This window comes from Aphis gossypii, chromosome X, assembly GCF_020184175.1.
Source record: "Aphis gossypii isolate Hap1 chromosome X, ASM2018417v2, whole genome shotgun sequence".
Taxonomy (NCBI): domain Eukaryota; kingdom Metazoa; phylum Arthropoda; class Insecta; order Hemiptera; family Aphididae; genus Aphis; species Aphis gossypii.
The window spans coordinates 25348517-25363865 of record NC_065533.1 but is presented as its reverse complement, the minus strand read 5'-3'; the positions used below and the strand labels follow the sequence as shown (position 1 = coordinate 25363865).

Below are 15349 nucleotides of genomic sequence, written 5' to 3'. Positions count from 1 at the left end.
GTTCGATTATTGAGAATTTTTTTTGTAAATTTTAGACAGATAATTTATTCAAGTATTTAATTTTTTTACTTAAAGTGTCTGCCTAACGTACTACTTTATTCCTTAAGGAATATGAATCGATTTCTTACATAAGTTAAAAAAAATGATCATTCAAATATTATATGACTTACCTATAAAGTAAAATTATAATATGGTTGAATATTATTCTGAAACAAATGGAAAATTTTTCAATAGTCTGATTGGTGTGAGATGAAAATTGAATCAGTAATTAACAAAACTAAATTTAAGTTATTGATTTCCACTTTTATTTTGATATGAAATAAGATTTTTAATTAATAGCAAAATTGTATTGGGTAGTATTACGTATATAGTTAAATTATTAAATATATATTGCTAATCTTAAGGGTTATCTATGAAAAGAATTAAATTGTAGTCTGTTTATAGCTTTGATGTTGTCTTTTACTATGTTGGTTTTCCTTGTTCTATGAATTGTGTACCTGTTGATTTATGTTGCCCGATGGGCTATGTCCTTGGTTTTTTCCAATATCACCGTTGCGATTGTCATTGAATCACCCAGCAGTTTCTCGTTACTATCTAAACTGGAATACTATGATTAATTTGAGTTTACTTATGTCCCTACATTTAAAACTTATAGCTGATCATATATACGTTAGTACTGTTGTTAAATTTAAAACAATCTAATCTCTAATTGTTTACTCAATTTGCCGTTCTTTATCGTTTGAAATTATTACCTACATGACAAAATTAGTCTACATTTGACAGCATATGAGTGGTTACAGCTGTAGTTGCTGGAACTCTCTGTAAGTGATGTTGGTATTTATTGGGATACTCCGAGTACACCACGATATTGCTACGTGCTCTGATGTCCTATAATAAATACAATTCATGTAGATATTAAAAATGTTATGCCAACAAATACAGAATAATAATAAGGAAACATTTAAATAAAGTGAATTAGGATAAAGGCTGCTGTCATCCGAGTCCACGTATGTTAATATACTAAGAGCAATGTACTACAGGCCTATAGTCAACGACGACAATAGAATATTATTATCAGAAACTAACTATACAATAAAAATACACTTTGAAATATTTTTACCATTTCTTTGTTTCAACTCTACTTCACGACAACCACTCACGGTTGCTCATACGTTGTTCATAATTTTGATTGGCGAATGGCGATGGGAAACTTTTTGAAATAGCTACCATCTCAAGAATCTTAGAAAATAATTGTTTTATATTTAGTTTATTTTTATTTAAAATAATAATATTTACCCGTTAATATCAGTTTATCAGTATATTAGATTTTATATTATTATAATTTATAATAATATTTAATAGCATGTATAAAAACATAATCAATAACCTATTTACTTGGTGGGAAATTGTATACTTAATAATATGAAATGGCACACGAAATCAAGGAAAAAAAATTATCATAAGGCATTAGAAATTCGTGATAATTTTACAATAGATATTTCTACTTAAAATAATTGCTCGCCAAGTAAATAAATTATTGAAAAAAAATAAGTGAAGGTACTTTAAATCAGTTTAGGTAGATAGTTAGGTTTATTGATTAATTAATTGCATTAATTTGTTCTATAGCGCTTAAAAATATGCCATTTTTCCTTACTTGCCGTTTTTTGCGTATAGTTTGACAAAGTGTATTTTATGTGATATCACTAATTTTTTACATCAAAAGTTTTTGACTTGGGTATTCGTCTAGCTCGGCCACTCTAACTGACTGTCCCTGTATACCTATTATATGTAACATTATTTAAAAAAAATAGTAACACAGGCATTTGCAACCGGCTAGTTGTTTTTAAAAACCACCCTGTCTTGCAATATTTGATTTTTTGCGTACATAGTTCTATAGATGAAATTGAACTTTTGAACGTAAACAGATATTTTGTTTTAGTAATTATTCATATAATAAGATGAATAGTAAACTTTAAATGATAAAAGTATCCATTTTTATCATTTTTTGACAGTACCTACAAATTCTTAATTTCTAATTTTTTCCTCTATACAATATGGATTTTTGGCATAATAAATTCTATATTTAATTATGAACAGACAATATAATATTATATTCTACAATTATTAACATAATAATATTATGTTATAGTATAATTGTTGTATTCTTATTATAAATTGTAATTACTAGATATCTAAGGAACTTACTAATGTCTAAAAAATGCAAATTAAATTTTATAAAATACAATTATTTAGTATTATGCTTCATAAGAAAAAAAAATAATACCTTATGTGCAACTTAATTATCATTAAACTAGGAATATTTCTATAATTATTACATTGAAAAAAACATTAAATCATAACTAAATAAATTACATTTAAAAAAAAAACACATAATAGGTCAATTGTATGTTTATTCATTATGCACAGTCATTTTTTTCACCATTTGAATGGGAATCCTAAAAATAAAAAGATATTACATAGAATCAATTGGTAAAGTATAATGCAACTATTCAGATTTAAATATGTACAATGTACATATCATATGGTTCATAATTTTAGTAATGTATATGTATTATTATATTTTTTATATATTATGGAATACTAAATTGCAGATGTAAATCATATTTTTATTATATTTGTTTATTTATTACAATATATTACATTTTTATTATATATTTTATGAATAATTATGGATATATTATTAGAAATAACAGTCGAAAGTAACAACTTGGATGGTTTGATGAGTGCTGCAGGTAACCATATTATTTAAAATTATTTATGCGTATTCTAATTATAACCGTTTATAATGTTACAATTTAATTGTCTTAACACCTAGAGAAAGTAATAAAAAAAGTGTTTCAATTTTCATTTGATTTTAGATTTTCAAAAACACACTTTATCTTCATTGACTCAAATCAGGTTTGAAGTTAACAATTTGGCATCTACTCAACAAATAATTGCAACAAACATTGAAGCATTAATGGGAAATGCAAATAAAACACTTTTAAGTTCATCTTTTAATAATGATGTAAACAATTTTGAAATAAATGACATCTTTCCAATTGAAATGGATGTCCATCATGAAGAATTCGAATCAAAGATTAAAATCAATGAAAATGATTTTAGGCGTTTACTGGTAAGATAGTCTTTTTTAATGGAATTATATTGTGATATTTATTTAACCCTTATGTATGATTTTTTTAATGCAGCATGTGTAGTTTTATAATATATATTATTTTACTTTATAGATTCGTAAATTATGTCTTTTAGTTACAACTAAAAGTTTGGGAGATTCAGTTCGACGTATCATGTCAAGAATGTTTCACGATAATATTTTACAAAAGTATTCTACTTATGGATTTAAAAAAAAAAACGATTTGCCTCATTGGAGTCATATCGTATTATTATTGGTAAGTAAAGTTTTAAGTTATTTAAGTTTAAAAATTTAAAACATTTGGAAATTTTTATTTTTATATTTTAAAATTGTTGCTAAGAACTTTTTTCCAAAATGTTTTATATAATTTTATCAGTATTATCCACTTTCCTATGCTGATGGATTCATTATGGTTACAATCACATTTATTATAAATTGAAGGCTATGGCCCCTAAAAAAATAGATTTAATCCTTTATAAAAAGATAGTAATAACATTTGATTTTGTTATTTATTGTTTCAGATATACTACGTACACACGTTAAATATGAAATGACACCTGAAAAAGAAATAGATCATGAAATAGGCACTTGGTTGGCACATGCTCATTTCAGAATTAAGAAAAAAATGATCTCTCATACCAATAAAAATAATTAATTAATATCATTAATCATTATCATTAATTTAATTTGTATAATTTCCACTATATATAGCTAGATTTTGTTTAAAAGTTGATCAATATCAATATTATTATTAAGCTATTATTTACATTTTCATCTTTTGAACTTTTATTTTTTAGTTTTTAAACTAGTTAAAAATTATTTCAATATTAAAATATTAAATTAAAAAGTTATTTAAATGTATTTTATTATTATTATATTTTATAAATTAAAATATTATAATTAAAATTGTTATAATCTTATTTCAAAATAAACAATAGTTATTATAATAATGTTGTTATAATTTTATTGTCATTATATTGTCATAATGTTATATTAAAAATATTTAATTATTATAACAATATTACAGTAACATTCTGATACTAAAAAAAATATTGTCATAATATTTACTACTATTATTATAGTAACATTGATATGGTGGCCAAATAATTATGTAATAATGTTCTGATAATATTACTTTAATCAAAATTAATTTCTAATTAACCTTCAGATAATGTTAACATTTTTAAAAACAATTTATGGTAATGTTATTACAACATTTTTTTGCTGTGTGGGTGCAGGTATTTTCTCGGGTACTGAGCGTAACCACTGCCCACAAGTTTTAACTGCAAACTAACATTCTTTGTTAATATTCGACTTATTTTATTTTATTAAAAACTTACTGTTTTAACTGAACATCAAAAAACCTACTAACATTTTATTTTACCTATCTGTGTGACTCCATCTTTAACAACAAGCACCAACAAAGAGACGTCGAAATACGTCATTAAGTAATTAAGTGTACAAGTGTAGTACGAAAATATTACACTTGTGATATCACAGAAAACACTTCATCTTTTTGTCGGTCATTTCAAATAACATCAGTTAAAAAAAATAATAAATAATAATTCACTAGTTTTATTTGATTTAATTCTTTAATACATAAGTTGATACATGAATCTGTATTAAAGAAAAAAAAAAAATGCCATTTTATGAAAGTACTTAGTCACTAACATTCCATACTAATCTTTCTTCATAATACTTCAGCACCATTTTCGGGCATATCAAATATGCCTTTTTAGCCTCGATTAATTCCAAATCGTCAATTCCTTGGAACTTCATTAATAACATCAGTTGCCCACTAGCATCGGTAGCACCCATAATTTTTTCTGGTACTTTTTCATGTGCAGCCCCATATCCGTCGACATGATTTTTCACGTCCTCTGTCACACCACTTTGTTCACCATCAACATTAAACGCATTTTTTTTTGTTCTACTTCTTGTAGACACTCTAGAATCCGCTGATTCGGTTGATTTAGATAATGTGTGTCTATTATCTTGCATTATTATTATTTCTTCGTAATACTTCAGCACCAGTTGCGGGTACATAGAATATGCCTTTTTAGCAACGATTAATTCCAAATCGTCAATTCCTTGGTACTTCGTTAATAGCATCAGTTGCCCACTAACATTGGTAGCACCTATAATTCTTTCTGGGATTTTCAAAATGGAATCATTTTCTTTGGATCTGCAATAAAAGTACATTTATATGTTAACAATACATCAAAATTTATTTATCAGTTATTTTAAATAGGTTTGCAACAAATGACACCAACAAGTGTATTTTGTTTTTATACAGAATTAGTAACCCTTAAAAACATTATTCCTAAGTTGAAATCATACATAATTTTCTTTTTTTTTTTTTTTAAATATTAACAACAGTTGAAAAAACAACTTTTATGAGTGCATGAAAAAATAAAAACCACAGCAACTTTGTTAAATTAATACAAACAGTATTTTTTAGTTTTTTTTTTTTAACTAGAAATCATAAAATGTGTAAAGTAATGTGATCTATAATAAGCACAAATGATAATAGAACTATCATTGGAAAAGGTAAAATAAAATATCAAATAATAATAACAAGATAGTATTCATAATATTTTAAAATAAGAAAATGAATGTATGATATAATTTAATAATATATTATAGATGAAATGTAGTTCATTTGATTATTGATTACACCCTTTTAGTTAGGTACCCGTGTTAAATATTTATCCATAAAAAAAGAATTAAAATCATGAAATGAAAATTGTAAATTTGTAGAACAAAAGTAATACCTATCTACCTAATTTACTTATCGTAAGAATGAGTTAGTCAAATGGACAGGAATCCAATTATTTCCATCCGACGAAATGTCCCGACTTTATGTTGTGTATATTAAGGTGGCAACACTACACTACAAATGGGAAAACATGAAAACGAATGTGTACATAAATGCGTTGTATGTAATACAGTAGCCCAGACAGCAATTTGTGAATAATAATGTTGAATTAATATTTTGTCTAGTTTAAATATTAAATTTTTAAATTTTTACATTTTCACAACATTTTTAAAATATAATAAAAGTTATATTATAATGCTAATATTTTTTGAATCTTTTTATCTTTTTATTTTTATAATATTAATACTTTAATCAAACAATAATTTTTGTACAATATTATATAGATAATTTAAATTAATATTTTATATTCATTATTCTTTGAATGTTTTGATTTAATGAAACTTTTAACATTCTAATTGAATCTTCAAATAAACATTTTACAAACATTGAACTATACATACAATTTAATATTACATGTTAAATATACTCTGAATATTCTAACATATTTTAATTCCTAATATTTTAAATTAATCTCCAGAGGAACATTTTAGAAATACTAATTTTTAAATAATCTTATTTAGTTCAACTTAATTATTATTATACAATACAGATTTATATAATATTAATAATACTTCAGAAAGAAACATTTATTATTTATTCATTTTACCTATACTTATTATATAGGTATAAGATATAATATTATTATGGTGTACGATTTATAGTTAGACGCTAGGTTCACGCATGGACGCTGTGTGCGAAAATAGAATCTTGCGTCGTTAAGGTAGATTATTTCTATCGACACGCGATATCGTGCACCATACACCATGAGAACGATATGTGTATTGGAAATTTGGAAACCCGTATAATATCTAAATACGTGCGTCTATGTGAACCATAGCCATATAAGCAATATAAATTATAATATATAATAAAGAGTTTACGAATTATTATCCGTTTCGTGATAAACTCCTACAGTCCTATAGGGAAATACAGTTTTTGTCCATCAATTATAATAAATGTTAAAATTAGACGTAAAACTTACTGCTGCTATTCTTATAATATTATATTATACTTTATAACTAAGAGCAAGCCAGCCCAATGTTGTAGGTACTTTTCGCAATTGTTTAGGTACTATATTATATATATTTTATTAATCAAAAAACAATCAAAAAACCTCTTCAGTACAGAACCTTAAAAATTACTTCTACTACTAGTCACTTTACAGGCATATTATTCCAAACAAAATGACATATTCACAATATTTATTTTAATAATTAATAGACTGAGGTTTATTATTGGTCAATGATGTTGACAAGTATAAAAGTTAATACAGGATAGGTTAACTAACCTAACCGACATAGGCGTAACTTGGACTCTTTTCACAATTTCACATGGAGGCAAAAATATTTTTTGTAGCAAATGAACATAATATTATGTTTAAGTCGGTGTGGACAATGCCCCTGCCAATTTTTGGTGTAGGGGCAGTTGCCCCCATTCACCCCCACCAAGTTAAGCCTATGCTAACCTAAGTTAATCTAATGATGTCTTACATAATGGTTAACTATAAGAATATTTAAGAAATAGAAAAAAAAACACATCCAGATGACTGATTTAAAAGGTAGCAACATTACGACAGATTAATAATTTTGCAAAGATAACTTTTACGTATACAAGTTTTAATAGCTATTGTAATAGTTGCCTTTTATTATGAGAACAATGGAAGTAGTTATGTTCAGAGTTAATTTACTAACTTAATTATTAAATCATAGCTATTGGCAAAACTGGTAATTAAATAATATTAAAGTTTGTTAAATTTATTTGAATGTTATATTATTTATAATTTAGATTTGTATAGACTGTTACCAGTAGATTATTGTAATTTAAACTTCATGCATATAAAATAACTCAATAGCTATTTATATCAATAAAATAAATAAAGCAATTTTTATCTGAATAGTACACAAATTTTATTATTGAATAAGATATTAAATTTAATATCGTACAAGATACTAAATAGTTTGATATGAAAACTATGAAGGAAATTCAGTGATTGGTAATATAATTATTTTTTCTATAAACATTAATTTTAGGGAGATTTATATAATCCTTTAATTTTTATTATGCATACGAGGAATTAAAAAAATGTAGATTAAATTTGTATTGTAAATTTATTTCTATTAATGACCGTACTTCTGGAAGTCCCATTCTCTATTATCGAGTGGGCATACTTGACGAGTTTTCAACCAACGAGATATGCAGTGAAAATGAAAAGCATGATTACACACGCCCCATGCAACAGTACATTCTTCACTAGCAGCTGATGATTGGTTAGCTTGACATTCAATACATAAGTCCATGATATGATTACGACAAATGGCACAATTGTCTACAACAATGTCCCAAGCCCATAAAGCCACAGCATTCCACTTCTTTACTTCAAATCTTTTTTTTTCTCCGCGACTACTGGTGCTCGATGATTGAGTTTCAACATTCTCTTCATCAACTTCCATATTTCTTAAAAACAATAAATGTAAAATTATTATAATATTTCTTAAAAATATTAACTACTGTATTCAAATATTAAAAATAATAAATTTGAAATTCTTTAAAACAAGAAAGAAATTGGCATTGTGAATTATTTATTTTTCTGACAATCTTTTTTAATTAAGAATTTAACTGTAATTTGCGCATAATACTACATTTTAAATAGTTGAGATGTTTACATTCAAATAATTCTTATAATATACTTAAAACAAACATCCATTAAAATTGAAGAAATTGTCTGTTCTTACTACTTAAAATGATTGGGAAAATTTTAAAATTTGATGTGTGTAAATACAATTTTAAAAACATTTCTCAATTCAAACACTGTTCTTAGTAGAAATACAGTTTAATTTTAATCTTTTTTCCAAAAAAAATTAATAATTTTTTATTTTATAAGCTAATTTGAAAATAAAATACATACTTAAGATAAGCATTATACATCCAAAATATTGATTGGATCATGTACCTATTATTTCTTTACCTAATTTAGAAAAATAACTTTTTCGTAAAACTATAAAAGTCATATAACTTACATATATATGCTTACATGATATAAACTTCATAATCAACAATAAATCTTTAAAAAATAATTCAGTAATGAATATGAGACGCTGTTTTATTCAAAATTAAATTATTGAAATAATAATAAAAATCAAACCACAAGAAAAATCATTAGCATTTACATCAGCTCTAAATTCTATTACAAATAAGAAAGGAATATCATTATACATGCATACAGAGCTCTGAAACAAAGTATTTCCTATATTCACGACAGATTCACTTTAGGATTGATCACTATTATTGACAATAGTCTAACCAAAGTTATAATTAACCATTATTGACAAACGTGCAAACCTATACCAAATTTTTACAACAACAGTTTCTTTCTTATTTGAAACAATCCTATAGTTAAAAGGAAACAACAACCTAAACAAGAAGTTGTTTCTTCAAGATAAAAAAAAATTATCATGTCAGTTTAATAATTTAAGTTAAAATAATTAGTAATGGATCAGCAATTACTTCTTCTAAGGTAATTAAACAATCAAATGTTTAACCACAATAAAAATAAATATAAGTATAATGTTTGTACTTCAAAATAATATAGTCAGTGGCGTATTTACGGGGGGGATATGGGGGTCATATCCCCCCCCCCCCCGGAAGCTTATTTTTATTAACATTATTTTATTTAAAACCATGTTTAAAACGATATTTTGATAGTTGTATGAACATTGAAAAACTAACCTAACCTATGAATGAAAATACATTTTGTAAACATTTCCTGCTTTGCAGATTTCGATTATAAGAAAGAGGCGGCTATCTACTGCTGAGCTGTTGTTGTAATGTTGACATGTTGTACCTATATAATATTGTTACCACGGTCTTAGATTGTTACTATTGTTCAGTAATATTATTATCTTATCTTAAGATGAATTCCACAGAATACAGATATAATATACTAACTATTAGTTATTAGTATACCTATATCTGTGATGAATTCAAAGCTGATAATCAACAATTAAAGTAGACGAGAAACGCTTATCAATATCAGTTATATTAATTTTACTGTTTGATTTTTGAAATGTATTAAAGTGAAATTACTAGTTAATCTTGTATTCTTGTGTTAAGTTGCAAAGTGTTGAATACTTGAATATATAACGTACTTATATTTAAATTTATAATAAATTGTCATCATGGATACAATTTATTGATACAGGTAAAAAACAATCTATTTTAAACTATTTTAAAAGAAAAGCGTCTACTTCACCAAGTCAAAATAGTCAATCTGGTAGGACAAATAAAGTTCTTGTCACTTCCTGCCCTGTTACTAATAATGAAAATCTGGATAAAAAAGTAAGGATTGTGATGTAAGTTTATTATGTTATATTTATTTTATTTTTTAAGTGATAAAACTATAGTAATTGTACATTTGTACAGCTTAGTGCTTACTGCTTATAATATACATCAAAATATGTTAAATATTATTTTTATTTTGTAGATTGAAACCAATTGCACGATAAATTCTAATATTCAGCTGCTTCCGCAAATTAATGATATTGCTTTATTTATTAATCGTAGCTTAAATGACGAAGAAAAGCTATTAGTAAGTTACTAGCCATAAGATTATTTTTATTTTTATTAATAATGACAATTATTGTAAAATGTATCATTAAATGACACACACATTTGCTTGCTTTTAGATCTATTATATAATTAGTAACTACATACTTAACTAGGACTATGAAATACTAAACTGCATTTTTATAAATGCACACATTTATTTATAGGTGCTTAAGAATGTTTGGGAACCGCCAAAAATGCATAAATATCCTTTATTGGAACAAAACAAAAAAAGAGGGCTTAGATTTCAGTCCAAATGGTTTGACGAATTTTCTTGGCTTGTATATTCTGAAATAAAAAAGGGAGCTTTTTGTAAATTTTGTGCTATTTTTTCAAAAACTGGTGGAGCTCTAAATCAGCCACTTGGACAACTTGTATTAGTAGAATATACCAATTGGAAAAAAGCTAAAAAGGTGGTTGTTAAATCTTATAGTTTTATCAATAGTAGGTATGTTGAAATACCATTTAAAATTGTTCTTAAATGTTTTTCAGGTATTTCAAAATCATTGTAAGTTGGAGTACCATATAAATGCCACATTAGATGCTGAGCATTTTATAAATGTATTAGAAAAAAAAGAGAAATCCATTATTGAGCAGCTAGATTCTGACAGGTTTTTATTAAACTGGCAGTTATTGAAACTTATGAGGTTTCAATTATAATGTTGTTTTATTGTTGTTATTTTTAGAATAGTTCAAGCAAAAAAAAATAGAAAACGTTTAGTACCCATTATTGAATGCATCCTCCTGTGTGGTAGACAAGAGTTAGCTTTGAGAGGTCACCGAGGAGAAAAAGGAAATATTATATTAGTTGATGAAAATCCTATTCAAAATGCTGGAAATTTCCGTGCTATTTTGCAATTCAGAGCCAGAGGGGATACATTTTTACAAAATGTCTTAGAAGGGACAGATACAAATATAAAATATCTTAGCCCTGGTATTCAAAATCAATTAATAAACATATGCAATGATATTATTTTTAAAAAAATTGTAACAAAAGTTAATGAAGCACAGTGCTTTTCTGTACTTGCTGATGAAATTATAGATATCTCTACATCCGAACAGCTGACTTTATGTGTCCGATACATTGACTCTGAAGGAAATTTAAATGAAGACTTTTTGAAATTTATTATTGTAGACAGTTTAACTGGTAGTGATCTGTCCGCAGCAATATTGAATGGTAAAAATATTAAATAATTGTTTGCATTTTTTTGTTTTTAATATCAATTGTTAACAACTATTATAATATGCATTTTTAATTTTTATCAGGTTTAGTTGAATGCGGCCTAGACTGTGCGTTCTTAATAGGGCAAGGCTATGATGGTGCCAGTAACATGAGTGGAAAGGTTCAAGGAGTCAAGTCTTATATTCAAACTAAATATCCGAAAGCTATTTACGTACACTGTGCTGCACATTCCCTAAATCTTGCAGTCTCAACAGCAAGTGACTTAAAACCGATAAGAAACTGTTTAGGGATAATTGAAAAAGTATATACATTTCTGAACACACCTAAACGAAGTGCAGTCATGTTTCATGTCATTGACAATGAAAATGCAGATTTAAATATAAAAAAATCTGAAAAGACTTTGCGCTACTCGATGGATACAGCGTTACGACGCTGTTAATGATTTTTGTGAATTACTGCCATATGTTATGATATCATTAGATAAAATATCAGAATGGAGAGATTCATCAGGTGCAGATGCTTCAATACTGAAAAAGGCTATTGATAGTGAATTTTTAATTTCATTATTTGTCATAAAAGTAATATAATTTAATTTTTTTTTGTTTTTGTACTTTTCTAAAATTACTTTTTTTTCTGGAATTTTTATTTATGATAGAAATTATTTTCATTTGGACTTCCACTATGTAGACAATTACAGTTAAAAAGAATTGACCTCAAGGATGCTATGCAACTTGCAGAAGATACAATAACTTCTTTAAAAAGTATTAGAGAGAATATAGAACAAGAATTTCAAATTATATATAAATCAGTGAAAGTAAATACTTTATTTAAAATTAAATCATACATTTTTGAATAAAATAAACTCTTATTTTTTCCTCAGGAAATGGCAAACATTATTGATGTAGAAATAAAAACAAAAAGAATTACAAATAAGCAGAAACACCGAGCTAATTACAAGACTGAAAATGATGAAAACATGGAATTAGTTGATTTTTTCAGAATTTCAATATTTATACCATATGTAGATAATTTTATTTCTCAATTAGAGTTAAGATTTGTGGATCATAAAAAAATTTTCGAAGGTAAGTTTTGATGTTTTGACGTTTAGTAGTTTATTGTTTTTATTTTTCATAATATTAGTTCGATGTAAACTAATGCTTCATTAATTTTGCAGGATTTGAATGTTTATTTTCTAATCAATCTTCTAAAGTAGAATTAGAAGCATTCAATAATTTATTAGAGTTTTATACGCCTTTAATAGATTCCAGTAATTCAACAGCAGAATTAATGTTGTGGAAAGTTAAACTCTCCAGGCTCAACATTGTTCCAAAAACAAGTCTTGAAGCATTTTTGCTGTGTGATTCAAAAATATTTCCAAACATTAATAAATTATTAAAAATTTTATGCACATTACCCGTTTCGACAGCGACCCCCGAGAGAACGTTTTCAACGCTCAAACGAGTTAAAACATATTTAAGGAATACTACGGCTCAGGTAAATTTTAAAATAAATTTTACACATACTGTTGGTTATAATGTGCTAAAATTTGTCTTTAGAATCGACTTAATGGACTTTGCATGCTATCGGTGCACAAAAATATAACTGTCACACCTGATGAGGTACTCAATATACTTTCATTGTCCTCAAGAAAATTGGACTGTTTTATAGTTAAAAAAAATATTTTTTGCACATTACAACACGTACCTATACGCTATATATTAATATGAATAAATGTGTATATACTAAATTATATGTCTTAAGCTCTTTATATCCCCCCCCCCGTGAAAAATTCCTAGATACGCTACTGAATATAGTTGATAGTAATGGAATTAAAAATTAAGAGTAACTTACCTTCAGTCTTTAAAAATTGAAAATAATTCTGTAATCTGTACTATTTAAATATAAACAGTCACAACTTTTTCAAATGTCCAGCCGTCCAGGACTCCCAAATCAGCCAAGCAGCTACCAGGAAACAGAAAATATTATTTTATTTAATAATGATGATAATGCGAAATAACTTATAAATATAATCTTAAAAAACAAATTGTATTATCTATGATATACAGTAGTGGCTGCTTATAATGATCACATTCGTTCTAGAGTACTTTGATCACTATAACCGGAAATCACTATAAGCGGCGACTAAAAAAACAGGTAGAAAATAACGTAAAAATAATTTAAAATTAAAATTATATTTATTATATCTTAATATTTTTAATAATTTTTTAAACACTTTATTTCATACACATTATTAAATATACTTTGTAACATGTAAAAATAGTATATACATGTGATTTAACAAACTTAGATTTTTTCAAAAAATGTATGAAACATGTACAATATGAAGTATCGCTCACTATGTGAGTTACATTAGATAAGATTAACTTGATTAAAGTTCACGATAAAGATAATTGTGATTCGTATTCGTTTTTCCTGTATGCAAGGTACCTAATATTACTGTAAATAATTACTTATTTATATTTTATATTTCTCACATGATTATTTCTGATCACAATAAACAAAAACCTGAACACTGTAAGCGACGAAAAATGCACGTATAACGGTTGTTTGTTCCGTTCCTGGGATTTTTGATCACTATAAGCGGCTGATTCTTATAACCAGTGAACATTTTAAGCGGCAACCACTGTATTTTGTTCCACGATTTTATATAATAATCATGATTTAAGATTTCAAGATTTAAGGTATATTGTTACACTGTGTTTGTTTGTTAAGTTAATTATTTTTGTTTTGCCTGATAGTAAATCTGAACGGAAAAATTGGTTTTTGTGTAAAATAATTATTACTTACATAAACCGTATACCTCCTTATCGCCTGTTAAATTCAATACGTGTTTATTACGTTTTGATATTAATTTAGAATTATAATATTGAGTTAAACAAAACAGATTAGATCTACACGTACCTAAATACGACTACTACAACTGTGAAGACGCCAAGACGGGTGGTTAAATGGCGCCGTGTGCCCGTGTCACGTTTTAATGTTTCGCTTTCGGCGCACGCGCACCGTTCATACAGAGTGTTGTAAAATAATTATTACTTACATAAACCGTATACCTCCTTATCGCCTGTTAAATTCAATACGTGTTTATTACGTTTTGATATTTAATTTAGAATTATAATATTGAGTTAAACAAAACAGATTAGATCTACACGTACCTAAATACGACTACTACAACAACTGTGAAGACGCCAAGACGGGTGGTTAAATGGCGCCGTGTGCCCGTGTCACGTTTTAATGTTTCGCTTTCGGCGCACGCGCACCGTTCATACAGAGTGTTGTATAACGCCACACCATTTTAACGGTATTCCGCGGTAGTTCATTCCTATTACAATTCTCTGTATTCACGGCGGCGTAGCGGAACGTATCGATACTTTTTTTTTTCTTCCTAGAAAATCTCGATGTCCGTCTACCAAGACGACGTACTGTTAATAAGACGTAGTTATAATATTATTATATTATCTTATTGGAGCAGGACTGGCCGGTCAATGTTGGCAACACCGTTTTGCCGAGC

The 15349-nt window shown here is 26.6% G+C and overlaps 1 protein-coding gene and 1 pseudogene across 9 annotated transcripts; one reads left to right on the top strand and one right to left on the bottom strand.

Moving 5' to 3' along the window:
- The first annotated feature begins 2689 nt into the window (after positions 1–2689).
- LOC126552442 (uncharacterized) lies at positions 2690–3809 on the top strand (annotated as a pseudogene).
- Positions 3810–4713: 904 nt separating this feature from the next.
- LOC114122273 (RING-box protein 1A-like) lies at positions 4714–15222 on the bottom strand. Of its 9 annotated transcripts, none has more exons than XM_050206141.1 (5): positions 14994–15222; positions 14879–14902; positions 13669–13779; positions 8163–8486; positions 4714–5339 (listed from the first exon to the last, which is right to left on the bottom strand). In XM_050206141.1, exons 4-5 carry the CDS (start codon positions 8480–8482, stop codon positions 4814–4816), a joined length of 846 nt encoding a protein of 281 aa, XP_050062098.1. In that variant the 5' UTR covers positions 8483–8486; positions 13669–13779; positions 14879–14902; positions 14994–15222; the 3' UTR covers positions 4714–4813. The 9 variants fall into 9 exon arrangements, with proteins under 9 accessions (XP_050062098.1, XP_050062099.1, XP_050062097.1 ...); XM_050206142.1 differs by lacking the exon at positions 14879–14902 and adding an exon at positions 14626–14649; XM_050206140.1 differs by lacking the exons at positions 14879–14902; positions 14994–15222 and adding exons at positions 14626–14649; positions 14740–14878.
- Between the last annotated feature and the right edge of the window lie 127 nt (positions 15223–15349).